At 40.1% G+C, this 20681-nt stretch overlaps 1 protein-coding gene across 6 annotated transcripts in view; it reads right to left on the bottom strand.

The window, feature by feature from the left end:
* Pibf1 (progesterone immunomodulatory binding factor 1) overlaps positions 1-20578 on the bottom strand; it is a 166810-nt gene extending 146232 nt beyond the window's left edge. For all 6 annotated transcript variants that reach the window (XM_027394008.2, XM_027394010.2, XM_027394009.2 and 3 more), the window contains exons 1-5: positions 20439-20578; positions 19033-19306; positions 17070-17170; positions 14971-15169; positions 4723-4842 (exon numbers count right to left, since the gene is read on the bottom strand). In XM_027394008.2, coding sequence (XP_027249809.1) covers positions 4723-4842; positions 14971-15169; positions 17070-17170; positions 19033-19284 — 672 coding nt within the window. In that variant the 5' untranslated portion in view covers positions 19285-19306; positions 20439-20578. The remainder of the gene's footprint in view (positions 1-4722; positions 4843-14970; positions 15170-17069; positions 17171-19032; positions 19307-20438) is intronic.
* Between the last annotated feature and the right edge of the window lie 103 nt (positions 20579-20681).

Raw genomic sequence — 20681 nt, 5'->3', positions numbered from 1 at the left:
ACTGTGGGCCAAAATAAACCATTTTTTTTATAATTTGATTATATCAAGTATTAGCAGTGAGAAGTCAGCGAATAGTATTTATACTTTGAAATTTCTATAATAAGGTGAAAATTTTACAATCTCTAGGTTGGTGGCAAATTTTGCACATGCTAATTTGGATATGTGAACTGACATCTTACATAAAAAAGAAGAACCTACAAGTCATAATCTGAAATAGTTTAACTTCCCTCACTAGTTTGGTACTCCACGCTCAGACAAACCTTGCCAGGAGCAAGCCTGAAACTGTAATTTGTTCTTCCTCATCAGTATCATAAATTAAAGAATGAAATATTAAATAACACTAGACAACAGTTATCTCTAGAGAATGTTTGTATTTTCATTGAGAGCCTTTGCTTTTGTATATTTTGTTCTTATCCTTCAACTGCTAAGGAGAAAAGCAATTCCCCCAGAAATCAAGATAGCAGCAGTTCTTCCCAAACATCTGTCAGATATTGTCAAGAGATTTAATCAGATGTGCACTGAAGATGAATAAAGACACATGACACATGCACATGACAGTAAGGATCTTCAAAAAGGAAATTGCATTAAAACACGGATGACTCTGACTGTACGCTAAGTGAGATAAATATTAACGCTGCAGAACTCCACTCATCTAAAGTAATCAAAACCACGGAAACAAAGTGGTTCTCAGGGACAGAGAGAGCAAAGGCAGATGTGTCTTTTTAAGGACCACACCAAGGAACTGTAACGAGTAAACCAAGTCTTATCTGAGTTTATGTAAGGTATGAGAATTAGGATTAGTGAATAGTGTAAGCCTCTGGGGAATGCCACCAGTTATTTAAATGAGTATGAGATTCACTGAAGCAATATGCGTGTATAAAAATACAGAATTAAGTATATAAATTGTTCAAAACCCCAATGGTAGGTTTCCAAATTTTTTACTAAATGCTGACACTGTAAAAATTTGTAGTAAAGATGCATTTCACATTGACCCAGCCATGCTAGCCATTTTGAAGTGTTCAAGCGTACCTGCAGAATTTTTCTGTCCTATAACTCTGAAGCCCCAAATCCCTTACTGATTAAAAGAAAACAATTTCTTTGCCTGTTGTATGGGAACTTGGAGTATGATAGGTAGCAATACAGACTATCTGAAGCAGAAGGGTGCCTTTCAAGAGAAGTAGATACACAGTAAGATCTCTGCTTTGCACCCTCTGTCTAGCAGCAGGCCACAGGACCTAGGAAGTCACTAGGACAAGCAGTCCACGGGACCTAGGCTGTCACTCTCTGACTTTCTCCTCTCCTCCTCCAAATAAGTCCAAGTCAGGGGTATATCTAAATAGCAGCTGAGAATCTGAACCAAGAGGCCTGGCCAGGTGTCCTCCATCTCCACCCCTCCCCTGCCCAGGTCACTGCCATTAAATCACAGCCCTTGTCCTCCATTGTCCTCCAAAGTAGTTTTCTATGGGCCTTCATTGTGATGTTCCATTAAACTGATGCTAAACGAGCCTGTAGTGCTCTTCTTTTGTTAACCTGTTTTTTCATTACAGGGGCTCAACCCTTGCAATAGATGAGCAAAGACTTGTTTCTCTCCTGAATTACTTAAGGAAGAAAACCATACTTTGTTTCAAAAAAGTAAAAAGGAATATTTACTTTTGTGGTGGTAAAGACAATTTAAATGATTCATCTCTAGAAAAGCAAAGGTTTTGCTATTCCATTTGTATTTGATGGGCAGTTCTGTGTCTTCATTACACACCTCTGTGTATATGTATAATACCCTAATACTGAAGAGAAGAATATGAAATGCCACCAGAGCACCAAAATGAAAACATTTCAAGAAGAAAAGAAATCAGAGATATCCAACTGAAAAACTGACCACTTCATTTAGTATTTTTTTAAACTAGGAGCTGATGACTAAGTACTAAAGACAATGCTTCTCATTAATTCAATCCCAGAACCTACCATCTCCAGCTGACTCTCCAGTAAGCCAGATCTTAACACCTTCCCTTAAAGATCACAATGTTCTCTTCAGTCCTTACTTACTGATAATCTCACTTGATTTTTTATATTAAATCTCACTTTTTTGTTTAAAAATCACATAATTCAAATTCTAACTAATAGGATATTGTGATGGCTAGTGGTGGTTGTCAACTGACACAGTGTGGATGGAGGAATCTCAGCTGAGGAACTGCTTCTGTTAGATTGGCCCGGAGGGATTTTCTTGATCATTAATTGATATGAGGTTCCAGGCTAGCTTGCATCTCTTGGCAGGTGGATCAGTCCTATAGAAGAAAGCCAGATGACGATGACCTCGGAACAAGCCGCTAAGCAGCACTGCTCCCTAGTTTCTGCTTCAGTTCCTGCCTCCAGGTTCTCGCCTGAACTTCTGCCCTCGTTTCCTGAGATGAGGAAACTGTGGAAAATGAAAGAAACCCTTTCCTCCCCAAGTTGCTTAGGTCATAGTGTTTATCACAACAACAGAAAGCAAATGAGGGCAGATATAAATTACCTTGTTTTTCTAATAAAATTACTATTATTGGACAACAAGTACTTTTTAAAAAATGCTCAACATCCTTGGCAATCCTGGAAATAAAATTAAAACTACTTTGAGATTCCATCTTTCCCCAGTTAGAATGGTCATCAGCAAGAAAATAAGTGGCATCCAATGCTGATGAGGATGTAGAGGAAGGGGACCCCATATTCATTGTTGTTGGGAATGCAAACTGGTGCAGCACTTCTGAAATCAGTGTGGAGGTTCTATACAAAGCTAAAACTACAACTTCTACCTTACCTAGACATATGCCAAAAGTATTCTGTACCTTACCACAAAGACACTTGCACATACAAGTGTATTAGTGATCTATTCACAATAATAAGGATACAGAATCAGCCTAGATAACTATCAACTGATGACTGGATAATAAAGTGTGGAATATATACATAATGAAATAATGAAATTTACAAAAAAAAAAGAATGGAACTGGAAAATATTAAGTGAAGTAGCTCACATACACAAAGACCAACACTGTGTTTTCTCTCACGCAAATACTAGCTTCTAACTTATATACCTGCACTTGCCTGGGAATGAGCGTGTGTAGAGGCAAGGAAAGTAGAAAGGGGCCATGTGGGTGGCAGCGGAAAGAAAGTGATATGGAAGAAGAAAGGGGAATTAAGGGAGTATAGGAGCTAGAAACAAAGAAAATGCCATAAGGATGTCTGATATTTGATAAAGTAATCAAAAAATTAAAACAGAATGACTTTGATTGGAGGCACTACATATGGATGGATAAAGCTGCATCCAGAAGCCACCAGTTACTAAGCAACAATGCCAGTGCTACCTCCCAATGAGTAGCTGGCCACAGAACCTAAAACAATCTAGGCGGTTGCCACGACTGTTGCTGGTCACCAGATCTAGATGGTAAGAGACCTTACCTTGCTGAAGATGCCACATGCTTATGCAGCAGGACATAGAGATCAGGCTGGGACCAGGCTACACCCTTCCCTACTGCTCCAAGTGCCAAAAGTATAGCACTGAAAATATATACTAAATGTAATGATGTACTTTTGGGTAATAGAGCATTGAAAAGCCTGCCCTTGAAATAGGACATCACATATATATTTGTACAAAACTTTGTGAAGATAACATTTTACTATCAAATAGAAACATGGGTTAGCCAATGAAAGAAAAGAAGAAACTATTTTTCTTCACTTGAAAAGAAATGTTAAATGACTTGGTCAAGATCACAGAATAAACAAGACTATTCAAATCCGACACTTAAATCTAGTGTACTAGAACTTAACCTCTCTGAGGGCAGTTCCTGTCTCTCACTGTTGCTGGCACTTAGAACAGCGTCATGGACATTAATGACATACAGGGTAAACACTAGTATCAGTACTCATGTTCAGTAGAACTAATTGCATTTGATGAGTAATGACTGACACATTGACAGTAGCTTGCTTTCATACCATGGACAAGGCTAACCTATAATGAACAAGTGCCGTAGACTCTACTTATAAACTATAAGCTTATTTTCCTTCTAGTTTGATGAACTTTTTGGAGAAAACAGCATCCCCCACCCCTTTAGCTGTTATATAATACAATGAATCAATCTACCACTATTTTTTATTTAGCTGATTATAAGTACATGATGGCATTCTGCCATATTTGGTCAATGTTATAAACAAACTAACGATCAGTGTGCCCTTCTGTAAATGAAGAGTTGTAAGCAATGATAGCCTTATAATTCATTGACCAGATTAAGATACTTCTAAACATGCATGGGGTGCCATGAATCCTCACACGTCAGCAGTAATGGGGACTGTCCTGCCAAAGCAGAACCCATGAGTCTCTAATAAAAAAAGTCAAACGTTCTTTTTCTTCCTACAATGGCATACATACCCAGCCTACATTTTATGTATTAAAGCTAGAGAAATGATAAACTGTGTGTGCATATTAATTGCACTAGAACATTCAGAAATGGCTGGTTTTATGATCTCAAAAGAATTTGCTTATGAAAATGAGTTGCTACAGAAAATGCTATCCTGTGGATAACAAGTTAAAAGCATATTTATCGTGTCAGCTCCTGCTTATGGCTCACTAAGAGCTGCAGCAGTTCACATCCTAAGCGCGATGCTATCACTCCAATGCTTCTTACTACAAATGGTGACAAGTGCCTCGTGGAAAAGCTCCAATGTCTTTGCAAAAGTACTAGAAATCAAACAAACCTCTGTCAGCTGCTTCAGTTGGCCTTTGTTCGTACTCAGTTCTTCAGATAGTTCATTCTTTTTCACTTGTAGTTCAGAGATCTCCTTTCTTAGTGGATTTACTAACTCATAGAGCCGAACCTTTAAAAAGAAGGAAAGAAAGAGAGAGAAAGAGAGGCAGGGAGAAAGAAAGGGAGAAAGAAAGGAAGGAAGAAAGAAAGGAAAGAAAGAAAGGTTAGCAATCCGGAATCCAAACAACAATTAGGCACTGGCACTTGGCAGTGCAGCAGGCTGTGCTGGCTGCTTTCACTTTCTGCCATTTTCTTACTCTCATTCAATTGTGGCAAAAAAATTAATTGGGGAATTTTGGAAATCTGTCAAGTAATTTATTAAGATATATTGCTATGATTGTTTTTGTTAGCTCTGTTGCCAATATCTTATATAAAATTCACCACATATATACATATGCAGGAAACACAATATGCTGCTAAAGGATTCATTCATACTATCGGCTACTAGACTTGGAATATATTTCCCACAGATACATCAATAATAAGTGAACTATAATTTAAATAACAAAATAACCTACAAAATTAACTGAATTCCTTATTCTCCATCCCTGCTGTTCTCTCTGAAGGGCCTGGAAGACGTTCCACATACTATATTTTAAGTTGCTGTCTGTTAGCTTCTACACTAGGATAATTATGCTCTGTAAGGGCAGGGATTTCTATCTGTTTTATACAGTGCTCTGTCAACAGAATATCAGTTTGATGAAGAGATACATTTTATTCTTTGCTCTCATCCCAGGCTCTTGGCAACATTCTACAATGTAGCTTCCCCTGGCAGTGTTAGGGGTCTGGGGGTGAAGCAGATGGTGGACCTTTCCTGTCACTAATTCCACTCAATTTATACCTCTCTTTCCACTCTTCATTTTCCTGCCGTAACCCAAGTACTCCAACCTACAGGGTTCTAAGAACCCAAGAAGCCACCAATGGGCCAGGGGAAAGCAATTAGGGATTACTTATTACATAGGCATATAATCTAAAGTCCTTAGGATATGACTGTATTGCAAAAATACCCTTGTTGAGTAAGTGGCCAAGTGTGAAGGTTGGTCCTTAAGGCAGTAAAGTCTTCATCCATTAGTTAGAATAATACTTCATTCAAAAGTGTGAAAAAATACTAAAACCAGAAAGCAAACATGTATATACTATATATGTATATGGATGAAGCTTCCATGTCAGCACTTACAGTGTTTGTTTTAGACAGCAGGTGTTGGTCAGAAAAACTCTAACAACCCACTTAAATCAAAAGCTCCACAGAAAGCTAACGTCTGATTTTCTTTCAAGTTGCTGATCCAGAAAGCTTAAGCCATTGAGACCCAAGAACAACTTGCGCATTCACAAAGATGCAGTGAGCACTGTGCTAAGCATTTAACATGCTTTACATACCCGCAGTTAGTCTTTACAACAGAAAGATGGATACAGTATTAGCTATTTTATAAATGTGAAAACAGAAGGGTCTTAAGGTAAACTCAGACCTAACACACAAAAAAAGCAACAGCTGTCAGTGTGTGGTAGAATATTATTTTAAGGTGCGTGACTTTTGTTCATGCTGCATTTGTTTAATTCTGTGAAGCTGTGTTACTGCACCTGTCCAAAACACCTGGAGGTCACAATAATGGGTGGAACGGCCAATAGTGAGGCAGGAACAAGGACAGGAGGGACTAACAGGCAGAGAGAATAAAAACCCTCACAAAGGCCAAACAGCCAAGAGTAAAAACCATTTTGAAAAATCAGTGTGTGCTCTGGGGACTCTGGTCCTCGCACCATTCTCGATTTGAGAGAATTCACAAAATGAAAAGGATTTCCCACTAATATTAAGAATTATTTTGTCCAATTCAATTCTAATTTTCCCATTTTCGTATGATGTATGATGATGACACTGTGACTTTTAAAGCAAACAGATTATATCTAATTTTGTGTTCATATTAATTTATGTTTTTAGATAAAGTCCTGCTTCATCACTCGAGCTGGCCACCTTGAACCCTTAGGTTCAAGAGATCCTCCTGCCTCAGCCTCATAAGTAGCTGGGACTTCAGAAAAGCACTGTTAGAGCACATTGTACCCAACCCTTCTTGGGCTTAAATTATTTCCTTAAGGTTTAATTTCAAATACTGCAAATATTGATGGATATGCTCATACAAACAAATACTCTGTAGGCTAGAAGGGTTGCTCATGGCCAAACTGACTTGAGACTTTTGCCAAAGGTTAAGTGTTGAGTACAATTTGTTTAGGAACACTAGATTTTGAACTAGTCTATCACCAAGACTCTGCCGCATCTCTACCCCTTAATAACCATAAAAGCGCCTTTCCGCCGACTCATCACAAACCAGACACGCCCAGGCAGGGAGGAGCTCCCTGAATCTGGGTACAGGCCACTCTTCCTTCCCTTTCTGCCGACTCATCACAGACCAGGTGAGTGACCCCCTGCTTTTACCCAACTCCTGTCCTAAGCGCCATTCACCCAGATCCCTCCAGGCTTGTCCCTGCTTAAAACAGACACGCCCAGGCAGGGAGGAGCTCCCTGAATCTGGGTACAGGCCACTCTTCCTTCTGTTCCTGGCAACCGATCTGCCAGGAGGTGAGTGATCCACCACTCTTACCCAACTCCCTATCAAAGCCCCATCCATCCCAATCTCCCCGGGCCTGCTCCTGCTTGGGGTAGACCTGCCCAGGCAGTGAGGAACCCCCAGAGCCTGGAAACACCCCACTCTTACTTCCTGTCCCACCCCAACACACCCGATCCCTATGGAGGCCTAACTCCTTCAGAGTAAGTAGACTACGAGGAGAGGCAAGACCATCCAGAGCTTCGGACATTGAATTCCTGGCCCACACACACTACAGCGTAACAAGAGGAGATAGAGAGATCCTACCTGCACTCACTGGAAAAAGATATGAGAAGAACATAATAAGAACTCGCTCAACAACAGAAAGACCAATATGACACCACCAGAATCTAAGGACTCCACTCCAGCAAGACCTGAAAAGCCCAACATAGTGCATGAAGAAGAGATGGACCTCAAAAATTATCTCAGCAAGATGATAGAGACCTTCAAAGAGGAAACAAGAAAATCCCTTAAAGAAATAGAAGAAAAAGCAAGCAAAAAATTACACGAAATGGAGGAAAAGACAAACCAAAAAATTCAAGAAATAAATCTCTTAAAGAAGCTAAAGAAACCCAAGATAAAACAACCAAACAAGTGAAGGAAGCTCTTGAAACAGTTCAAAGCATGAAAGCTGAATTAGACACAATAAAGAAAACACAGAATGAGGCGATGCTGGAAATGGAAAGACTGGATAAACGATCGGGATCTAAAGACATGAGTATAACTAATAGAATCCAAGAGACAGAAGAGAGAATCAAAGCTATTGAAGACTCGCTAGAGGATATACATGCATCAACCAGGGAAAACCTCAAGTCCAACAAATCCCTAACACAAAATATCCAGGAAATATGGGACACCGTGAAAATACCAAACCTAAGAATAATAGGTGTAGAAGAAGGTGAAGAAACACTACTCAAAGGTACAGAAAACATATTCAACAAAATCATAGAAGAAAACTTCCCCAACCTACAGAAAGATATGCCTATGAAAGTACAAGAAGCTTATAGGACACCAAACAGACTGGACCACAAAAAGAAGTCCCCCCGACACATAATAATCAAAACTCCAAATCTACAGAATAAAGAGAAAATATTAAGAGCTGCAAAGGAAAAAGGCCAAGTAACATATAAAGGCAAACCAATTAGAATCACACCTGACTTCTCAATGGAAACTCTGAAAGCCAGAAGGTCTTGGATAGATACCCTACAAGCACTAAGGGAGCATGGATGTCAACCCAGACTACTGTACCCAGCAAAACTTTCAATCATTATAGATGGAGAAAACAAGATATTCCATGACAAAAACAGATTTAAACAATACATATCCACAAATCCAGCACTACAGAAGGTTCTGGAAGGAAAACTCCAACCCAACGAACATAACTACATACACAAAAACACAGGCAATAGACAATCTAATTTTGCCAAACAAAAAAGGAAGCAGGAAGGCAAAATCCACACACAATGACACCACCAACAATAAATCCAAAACAAACAAGAACCAACGAACAATGGACATTAATATCCCTAAATGTCAATGGTCTTAACTTACCCATAAAAAGATATAGGCTAACAGAATGGATACGAAGACAGAATCCATCCTTCTGCTGTTTACAAGAAACACACCTCAACTTCAAAGACAGGCGATACCTCAGAGTAAAAGGATGGGAAAAGATTTTCCAATCAAATGGCCTCAAGAAACAAGCCAGTGTAGCAATCCTAATATCTAACAAATTGGACTTTAAACTAAAATCAATCAAAAGAGATGAAGAAGGGCATTTCATACTCATCACAGGAAAAGTCCATCAAGATGAAATCTCAATCCTGAACATCTATGCTCCAAATACGAAGGCACCCACATTTGTGAAAGAAACATTACTAAAGCTCAAACCACACATAAAACCACACACACTTATAGTAGGAGACTTCAATACCCCCCTTACGCCACTAGACAGGACCACCAGACAGAAACTCAACAAAGAAACAAAGGATCTGAAAGAAGTTATGACCCAACTGGGGTTAACTGATATCTATAGAGCATTCCATCCAAACTCAAAAGAATATACCTTCTTCTCAGCACCACATGGCACCTTCTCTAAAATTGACCACATAGTAGGCAACAAAGCAAACCTCCATAGTTACAAAAGAATTGAAATAACCCCCTGTATCTTATCAGACCACCATGCATTAAAGCTAGAATTCAGCAACAATACAAATGGCAGAAAACCTGCAAACTTTTGGAAAATGAATAACACCCAATTGCACCATTCCTGGGTTGAGGAAGAAATAAAAAAAACAAATTAAAGACTTCCTAGAATCTAATGAGAATGCAGACACAACATACCCAAACTTATGGGACACTCTGAAAGCAGTGCTAAGAGGGAAGTTCATAGCACTAAGTGCCCACATGAAGAAACTAGAGAAAAGCCACATTAGAGAACTGACAGAACAACTGAAAGCACTAGAGCAAAAAGAAGCAAACTCACCAAGGAGGAGTAGACGCCAGGAAATAATCAACCTGAGAGCTGAAATCAATAAAGTAGAAACTAGGAAAACATTACAAAGAATCAATGAAACAAAGAGTTGGTTCTTTGAGAAGATCAACAAGATAGACAAACCTCTAGCCAAACTAACCAAAAGGCAGAGAGAGAGCACACTAATTAACAAAATCAGAAACGAAAAGGGGGATATAACAATGGACACTGTGGAAATCCAGAGAATCTTTAGGTCATACTTTGAAAATCTGTACTCCACAAAATTCGAAAATCTAATGGAAATGGACAGTTTTCTGGATAAATATCACTTACCAAAATTAAATCAAGATCAGATAAACAGTTTAAATCGACCCATAACCCCTAATGAAATAGAAGCAGTCATCAAAAGCCTCCCAACCAAAAAAAGCCCAGGGCCAGATGGCTTCACTGCAGAATTCTACCAGAAATTCAAACAAGAGCTGATACCAGTACTCCTCAAACTGTTCCGCACAATAGAAGCAGATGGGATATTGCCAAACTCTTTCTACGAGGCTACAATCACTTTGATACCCAAGCCACACAAAGATAAGACTAAGAAAGAGAACTACAGACCGATATCCCTCATGAACATCGATGCTAAAATACTCAATAAAATATTGGCTAATCGAATCCAAGAACATATCAGAAAAATCATCCACCACGATCAAGTAGGCTTCATCCCAGGGATGCAAGGATGGTTCAACATACGAAAAACCATCAATGTAATCCACCATATAAACAAACTGAAAAAGAAAAACCACATGATCATCTCACTAGATGCTGAAAAAGCCTTTGACAAAATCCAACATCCCTTCATGATAAAGATCTTGGAGAGAACAGGAATAACAGGAACATATCTAAACATGATAAACGCGATATACACCAAACCAATAGCCAACATCAAACTAAATGGAGAGAAACTCGAAGCGTTTCCTCTAAAATCAGGAACAAGACAAGGCTGTCCATTCTCTCCATACCTCTTCAATATTGTACTTGAAGTTCTGGCTAGAGCAATAAGACAAGAACAGGGGATCAAAGGGATACAAATTGGAAAGGACGAAGTCAAACTTTCACTATTTACAGATGACGTGATAGTCTACATAAGTGACCCGAAAAACTCTACCAGGGAACTCCTATGGCTGATAAACACTTTCAGCAAGGTAGCAGGATACAAAATTAACTCAAAAAAATCTGTAGCCCTACTGTATGCAGATGATAAACTCAATGAGAAAGAAATCATGGAAACATCACCTTTCACAATATCCACAAGCAACATAAAATATCTGGGGGTAACACTAACCAAAAAAGTGAAAGACCTGTACAATAAGAACTTTGAGACTTTAAAGAAAGAAATTAAAGAAGATACCAGAAAGTGGAAAGATCTCCCATGCTCTTGGATAGGCAGAATTAACATAGTAAAAATGGCAATCCTACCAAAAGCAATCTACAGATTCAACGCAATCCCCATCAAAATCCCAACACAGTTTTTCACAGACATTGAAAGAACAATACTCAACTTTATATGGAAAAATAAAAAACCCAGGATAGCCAAAACAACTCTTTACAATAAAAGATCTTCTGGAGGCATCACCATCCCTGACTTCAAGCTCTACTATAGAGCCATAGTTCTGAAAACAGCTTGGTATTGGCACAAGAATAGACAGATAGACCAATGGAATCGAATTGAAGACCCAGATATTAACCCACGCACTTACGAACATCTTATTTTTGACAAAGGTGCTAAATCCATACAATGGAAAAAAGATAGCATCTTCAACAAATGGTGCTGGAACAATTGGATGCAGACATACAGAAAATTGCAGATTGATCCATACCTGTCACCATGCATAAAGTGCAAATGGATCAAAGATCTCTCCATAAATCCAGCCACATTGAATCTTCTAGAAGAGAAAGTGGGAATAACCCTTGAACAAATTGGTACAGGAGAACGATTCCTGAACATCACGCCAGAAGCACAGACACTGAGGTCTGCAATCAATAAATGGGACCTCCTGAAACTGAGAAGCTTCTGTAAGGCAAAGGACACAGTCAGTAAGACAAAACGACCACCCACAGAATGGGAAAAGATCTTCACCAGCCCCACATCTGACAGAGGACTGATTTCCAAAATATACAAGGAGCTCAAGAAGCTAGCCACCAAAACACCATACAATGAAATTAAAAAGTGGGGTGCAGAACTAAACAGAGATTTTTCAACAGAGGAATCTGAAATGGCTGAAAGACACTTAAGAAAGTGCTCAAAATCCTTGGCCATCAGAGAAATGCAACTCAAAACAACTCTGAGATACCACCTCACACCTGTCAGAATGGCTAAAATCAAAAATACCAATGACAACCTATGCTGGAGAGGATGCGGAGAAGAAGGAACACTCCTCCATTGCTGGTGGGAGTGTGAACTTGTAAGACCACTTTGGAAATCAGTATGGCGGTTGCTCAGAAAAATGGGAATCAATCTACCTCAAGATCCAGCCATTCCTCTCTTGGGTATATACCCAAATACTGCATGTCCATACAACAAGGACATATGTTCAACCATGTTCATAGCAGCATTGTTTGTAATAGCCAGAACCTGGAAGCAACCTAGATGCCCCTCAACTGAAGAATGGAAAGAGAAAATGTGGTACATTTATACAATGGAGTACTACTCAGCAGAAAAAAGCAATGGAATCTTGAAATTCGCAGGCAAATGGATGGAACTAGAAGAAACCATCCTGAGTGAGGTAACCCAGTCACAAAAAGACAAACATGGTATGTACTCACTCATATATGATTTTTAGACATAGAGCAAAGGTTTACCAGCCTATAATCCTCTTCCCCAAAGAAACTAGAAATCATGAATGACTCTAAGGGATAAATGGACCCCAGGAATGGGAAGTGGCATGAACTCCTGAGCTAATTGAGAGCATGAGGGTAGGGGAGTGGGTGCTGCCACAATAAGAGCACAAGAAGAAGAGTAGAGGAGAAGAAATATAGGAGCAGATATATTGAGTTGGGGGAAGAATAGAGGAGAGAGAGCAGGATGAGAGATACCATATCAGAGGGAGCCACTATAGGTCCGAGAAGAGATCTGGAACTAGGAAGATCTCCAGAGACCTACAAGGATGACACGATCTGACAGTCCGGGCAGTGGAGGAGAGGATGGCCTAGAAGCCCTTCCCCTAGAATGAGAGTGATGACTACTCTCTATGCTATCCTAGAGTCCTCATCCAGTGGCTGATGGAAGCAGAGACAGACATCCACAGAAATACACTGAGCTGAAATCAGGAACCTAGTTGAAGAGAGGGAGGAATGAAGAACGAAGGCATCTGTACCAGGTTGGAGAAACCCACAGAAATTTGGCCTGAAAAAGGGAAAGCATATCGACCCCAGATGCTCTTTGGGAGGCCAGTACGGGACTAATCCAGCCCCCTGATCATGGATGCCAATGGGGAGGCCCCTGCACTCCGGGGAGCCTCCGGAGGTGGACTGGCGTTTTGCCCTGGTGTGTGTGGGGGACTTCGAGAGCCCATCCCACTTGAAGGGATTCGCTCTGTCTCTGAACACATGGGGAGGGGCCCAGGCCCAGCACAGGAAGATTTGGTGGACTTGGTGGAGCCCGGTTGGGGGCCCTACCCTGCCTGGGGAGTGGTGGGTGGATGGGGTGGGGGGTAGGTTGGAGGTGGGGGAGAAGGAATGGGGGTAAGGGGAGGGAGAGGGAGAGGGGAATTACATGTGAAACAAGCCTGTTCCCTAACTTGAATTAATAATAATAATAATAATAATAATAATAATAATAATAATAGAAAAAAATACTATCAAATAAAACTCCTTTTACCAGAAGAAAAAAAAATAACCATAAAAGCTCCTTCTCCCCACTACTCCTAAGTAATCCCCGACAATACTCATCTGGCTCAACCTCATACACTTTCCTTTAGAGAATATTAGAACCACATAAAATAAGTCATTTCATGGACTATGGAGTCACTGAAATTTTGGTCTTAAAGGTACTCTCCGTTTTCATGAAGGTCAGAGAAAAAGACAGAACATGGACTGGTAGGAAGTAAGCAGTCGGTGACATGTCTCCAAGAAGCAAGGGGACTTGAGCTCAATACGAAAAACCCACATAACAAAGCTACATATGGTGGTAAACGCTTATTATCCCATGCTGCGAAGTTGGGGCAAGCAGATCCCTGGGGTTCACTAACCCTAATTAAAGAGTGTGCTCCAAGCCATTGAGACTGTCTCAAAAGTGAATGAGTAAATAAACTTACCTAACTTTGTTTTTGAACTTCTTTATAATTGAGAAACCTGCTTTCTGTCCTAACCTCTTTCTTCTCTTCCCCTGTAACAGTCCTCCACTTTTTCATCTAAGCTTGTTCATCCTTCATGCATCTCCTGTCTCCTTCCTCTATCCAGCCAGACTCAGAAGACAAACACCACATTTTCTCTCCTATGTGGAACCTAATTTAAAATTAAGTGTGTGTATCTATAAACCTAGGAAGGGAGTCATGAGGAAATAGGGAGGGTACCTGTGCCATGAAGGAACCAGACACACAGAGGACAGGGGTATGGGGGAGGACTCAGGGAGAGGAGGGCAAGTGAAAACAATGCCTAATGTCACATATGCATCAAAATGGAATTTGAAAATCACACACACACACACACACACACACACACACACACACACACACACACACACACACACACCAGTTTTAGTCTGAGGTTGGATGGAGCTATATGTGGTTTTTTCTTTTGAGACAGGGACTCCTATAGTACAAGACGGCCTCCAACTCCTCCCTAGCTGTAGGAGCTGACCCCCGTCTCCATGTGCTGAGGATGACTTTACAGCATGCACCACCACCCCAGCTGCAGAGCTGACCCCCGTCTCCATGTGCTGAGGATGACTTTACAGCATGCACCACCACCCCAGCTGCAGAGCTGACCCCCGTCTCCATGTGCTGAGGATGACTTTACAGCATGGACCACCACCCCAGCTGCAGAGCTGACCCCGTCTCCATGTGCTGAGGATGACTTTACAGCATGGACCACCACCCCGCTGTGGACTGTTGCGCCAGTGACGCACCACACTTACAGACACATATTCAGGGATAGAAAGCTGCTCTTCAGAAAAGGATTTTAGCTTCACATACTGCTCTTCTGTCAGTTCCAAGTCTCGAAGGTTTCGACGAACATCTCCAGCTTTGTCTCTTAGCTGCTGATTTGTCTCTTCCAGTTGTTTCTGTCTCAATAAAATTGTATCCATTTCTTGTTTCATTAGTTCTTGATATTTCCTACATTGAGAGAATTTATGGCAAGCTTTAATATCACTGAGATTTTTCTCAAGATTCCATATAGTATTCTTGGCTATCATTATTGCTGATTTATCTAATTAGTTAAGAAGTGACAAATCCACACAGGTTGGTAAATATATAATTCCAAATTATTAGAGAACCAACTTTCTTAGGAAGCAACCAATAATTCAAATCACAAAATTATACATTTAATCTGCTAATGTCTCAGACCCTTATATATCGGTTTGGACTTTTCATTTCTCTTTGATCCTGGTACTGCAAGGCATATCTCTTTAATACAGTAACATAAAACCCCATAAGGTAGTCATTCAACGTTGAAACCAACCACTGCCCCATTCTAGCAGTGTGGAGGGCAGCGGCTGATGTCAGAATGTCTTTCGCAGCTGTTTCTTCACCTTACTTTTTTAAAAACAGGAGCATGTACTGAACCTAGAGGTCACCATGGCTAGACTGCAGGCCAGTGAGCTCCTGGTATCTGCTTGCCTTCATCCTTGCTGTTGTTCTGGGGTTCTTGGAACCCCACCATTCTTGACTTTTACTGGTGATTCAAACTCAGGTCTTCCAGCAAACATTTTTTTACCTCTGAGCCATTTTCCTAGCCTAGAGAGGAGACCTTAAAAGACACCGACAGGAACCTGAGATACTGCTCATTGATGTTTTTGCATTGTTGTTTTTACAACTATTTTGCCTCTATTGACTTGTTATTATTTGTTTATTTTCAGACACATATTCCTATAAAGCTGCTGTTGGCTGGAACTCACTCTGTAGACCAGACTTGGCTCACAGAGATCAGCCTGCCTTTGCCTCTCAAGTGCTAGGATTAAAGGAATGAGCTACCATGCCTTTATTTTTCATGTATACAGGTGCTTTGTCTGCAAGTATGCCTGCAGATCAGAAGAGGGCATTAGATTGTGAGCAGTCATAATCTAATCTGTGGTTGCTGGGACTTAAACTCTGGACTTCTGGAAGAGTAGCCAGTACTCTTAACTGCTAAACCATTTTTCCAACTTTTGTCATTCACTTTTATTGAGTATTTCCAATGAATTTAATTTGGTTTTTATAGAAACAATGCGTATTTTCTTCTAAAATGTCTTTAAATTAAATTACATAGGTAATTGGCATAGGTACATTTGAGAGTAAACAATGAATTCTTATTTTTGTTTCTTTCCCTGTTTGCGATAAGGTCTCAACTAGCCAGTGTTGGCCTTCAACTCACTAAGGAGGATGACCCTGAACTCCCTTTTTATTTACTTTTTGTTTTGTTTTGTTTTCAAGACATGGTGTCCCTGTACAGTTCTGGAACTAGCTCTGCATAACAGGCTGGTCTCCAACTCACAGAGATCAGCCTGCCTCTGTCTCCCAAGTGCTGGGATTAAAGGCGTGCGCCACCAATGCCCAGAGACTTTGAACTCTTGATCATCCTCCCACCATCTCCCAAGTGCTGGGGTTATACGTGTGTGGTTCTACTACAACAGGCTCAGGTCACTCTTGTTAGGTATTGACCTGAAGAAAATACACAGGCATAATAACTGTATACTAAGCCAGCAAATCCGAATAGCTGTGACAATACAGAACGTTTTATAGCATGAATGAAGGAAATGGTTATCTATATACCAAGTTGTGGTCAATTCAGAAAGCTCCTTATGTAATTCATGGGTTGCTTACCGGGCCATTATTTGGTGAATAAATGTTGAATTTTAACTGTGTATTTGTATGCTGTTATAAAGCAACCTTCCCTTTGTTGGTCTGGATGTGAGGATAGTAAGCATATCTAACTTAAAATTTCTCTATTATAGCCTATAACAACATGCATAAACAAGAGTCAAATTACTTTTAGTTGATAAATAGATGTTAGGCTTTTGTGAAAAGCATGTCTTACTTGGCATCTTTCTGTTGAATAGTCAACTGATTGTCTAATCTCAAAGTTAGCAGCTGCTTCTGGTGAAGGGCATCATTAAGTTTTTCCTCCAGCTCTTCAATCTGACCAGAGAGAATACAGTTTACACATTCAGCTTTTAGTTAGAACAACAACAAACACTTAGAAGAAACAGTAAGAGTCCTCAAAGATTCTGGGTTGAAACTACTGTCTTATAAATATTTGTGCCAGGCTATCACTGAGATGGTTTTCCCTTTAATTCGCATGTAAAGCTCACTCAGACTGGAGCTTCATGTAAGCACTCTGTTCATATTGCAAAGTCATTAGTTAACATGAGTACTGCCACCTTCCACTTAATGCCACCTGGCTGATATCAGAAACACCCAAAACAAAAGGAGTAACTGCTAAGCTCTGAGTTAAAAATAAACAAGTCCCTCGTGACATGCTTGCCTGGACCATTATAGGTTTCCCATCCATTTTTCTTTCCTGGTATGTTACAAACCTCCACATTTCCCTTTAGCTTACCTTTAAAATGTGCTAACAAATTCTTGCCACAGTCAAGTAACTGTCTTTGTAAAAACTTCTAACCTGTAGCAGAGTACACTTAAAGAGAGCTTTGCCAACAACTTCCTTTGTGACTAACTGGAAAAGACATGGCTCTAGCCCAAAGAAATCTTACAGTTCTCCAATATGCTATACTTTCTGTAAACCCCTATACACTTGGTCCTGCTTTTGTCTATTGATTCCTTTTCCCTTCCTAAGATGAATTTAACCTTATTTTCTGCTTTTTCCAGAGAGGCACCATTAAGAAATTGCTCTAGTTTCCTCATGGGCAGGATACTTTTGTGTAGCAGGCTGAAAGCTCTGGGTGTGATCCCTAGCACCTTTAAAATAAATAATAAAAGTTTAAATCAATCTCTTATGATTTACTCAATCTGTATGTTTTTGAATGTTTTGCTTGTGTGTATGTGTGCACTGTGTTCGTGGTTAGTTAAGCATCTTTACCCACCAAATCATCTAATTGGCCCAAAAAAAACCATATTTTTTTTCTAGTAAAAGGACACTGTAGTATCTTAGTATAGATAGCATGGAACTAAATAGAAGAGCAAATTAACAAGAGAAAGTATAAGTGAAAAAAAACATACTGGTGGACAGAGGGGTTAATGCAGGAAGAGCTAAGAACAAGAATAAAGTTAGTTCATTGTCAGGAAGAAATACTTTTCTTGGGAACAGAAGCAGTAACACTAAAGAAAAGTGTCTTGTAATCACTCATTATTTCTTAGGGCTAGTTTAATCTCTACCAGCTATTCCATGAACTACCCTGGGACTAAATAATCACACAAGGCAGAAGGACAAGAACTAGGTCATCCTCATATCCATGACACACTTGCTAAATACAGTGGTCAATTATGCCTAACTTCCATGACACAGCCACTCTCAGACACATAGGAACTGTTTAGGAAGGTTAACAGGGAAATCAGATTTCTAGAGAGGAAAATTCAGGTTCAACAATACAATTATGATCTTGATTCTTCTTATCAAACTAGTCAGTCACATCACATCTGGTGAAGAACAAAACTTAGCTACAAATTGCTGCTTTGAAAATATGTATTACACTAATGTTACATTTTAAAAATTAAGCCTACAAAAGTAAGTCATCCATACTTACATTTAAAACACACAATTTTTAATATGTAAAGTGTAAAAGGGCAGTATTGGAAAAGCAACGTCAAGTATATCATTTAAGTTCTGATTAAATATGCATTTTGTTTGTTTGTTTGTTTTGAGATAGGGTCTTTTTACATGGCCCTGGCTGTCCTGGCCCTCACTAAGTAAACCTCTGGTTCCAGAGTGCTGGGATTAAAGGCAGGTGCCACCACACCTGGCCTGTCTACCAACTTCTCATTTATCTTCTGTTTAAATACAGGAAGGCAGGTAAAATAACAAACTTTGCATCTGTTCTTACCTTTGTAAGATAATCCATTTTCAAATTGTCGATCATCATATTTTTTTGGGATAGCTCGATTTTCAGTAACTGGATATTATGAAGTATTTCTTTTCTTTCAATTAGCTGCCTGGTAATTTTGATTTTGCCCTCTCGCTCTTCTGAGGAGGAGACATCATCTGTATGAATGGTTGTTTCCAAACTAATATCTTCAGATTCCAGAGAACTGGAGATGTTTACTTTTTTTGACTCCTTAGGAATTTTTCGAGACATTTTATTATTCTGGGTCAATCTTCTGCAGAGTAAAAAGAAATAATCTTAAATACACCAAAAGTTTACTACAGAACATATAGTGTATTAATGAGATACTAAAGATTCCTTAGACCATTAGGCACTGGAAGATGCCAAATCAAAGGCAGATTCACTAAATCCTATCATGGCCTCAGCCCTTCAACCAATTTAACTATTTGTTTGTATGTATGATGTATGTATGTATGTATGTATGTATGTATGTATGTATGTATCTATCTATCTATATCTATCTATCTTGGGGCAAGAATCTTTTTCTGTTTGTTTTTGTTTTTTGAGATAGGGTTTCCCTGTGTAGCCTTGGCTGTCCTGGACCTTGATTTGTGGACCAGGCTGGCTTCAGACTCATAGAGATCTGCCTGCCTCTGCCTTCTGCTGCGATTACAGGCTTGCTCCACCATGCCAGCAGAGCAAGAATATTACTTGAAGGAAACAGGAAAATGAAGAGAAAGGATAAAGTCCATTAATACCAAGTACCCCAAACTCAGGGAGAGAATGACTTCTGGTTTTGTCGGTGTAAGATTGCACAGTAGTTAAATCTGGAAGCATCTGTGTACACACGAGAAACGGTATGTATGGAGGAAGAGGATATAAAAAGAGCTTACACGTCAAGTTTATCTTACAGGCAAAGCATCACTGAGAATTTTGAAAACAGGCTCACACTGAGACAAAAAACATTTTTAAATATCTTGAAAAACTAAAGGGGTTAAGAGAGGAAAAACCCAGCACATCTTAGCCTTCCCAAGAATTTTAGTAACTCCTTTGTTTAAATACTACACGACATAGCAAAAAACCCATAGGCTTAGATATTTCAGTTTTTCTAAAAGGAATGGTGAGGAAGGTGGTGTGCGCGGTGGGGACAGGAAGAGAGCTACAGAACCACCCGCCCCTTTCCCTTTTAAAGGGAAGGGGTGAACAAAGGTGACATCAAAGAGGAATCCTCGCGAGGGTTACAAAGGACCAGAGACTGGCTTCTCCCTCTTTGTCTAAGATTTATTGATCCTAAACTTGATGCATCTTCGCATCTTTGCAGCAGGCGTCCAAGAAAGGGACGGATTTCCTGGAAGCTACCTCTCAAGCGTCAGTAACTCCGCACACAAGGCTAAATCCAGCCTCACCTCGGACGCTTGGAGGAACCGAAGGCGTCTTCAGTCAGCAGCTCAGGTTGCAAACCCTCAACAAATATCTCGGTGCCACCAGACCGTTAGGGAGCGGTCACCAAGACAACCGCCCGCCCTCCCTGCTGCGGAAGAAGTCGGAAGAAGCCGGGGCGCGCAGGTGCCCAGGCCCTCCCTCCCCCGGAAGCCAGTCCGAAGCGGTGCAGGCTGGGAGTTGGAGTCCGGAGGAGAGCTCCGCTCACC

This window comes from Cricetulus griseus, assembly GCF_003668045.3.
Source record: "Cricetulus griseus strain 17A/GY chromosome 1 unlocalized genomic scaffold, alternate assembly CriGri-PICRH-1.0 chr1_1, whole genome shotgun sequence".
In the NCBI taxonomy this organism is placed as follows: Eukaryota; Metazoa; Chordata; class Mammalia; order Rodentia; family Cricetidae; genus Cricetulus; species Cricetulus griseus.
This window is presented reverse-complemented; position numbering and strand designations above follow the sequence as displayed.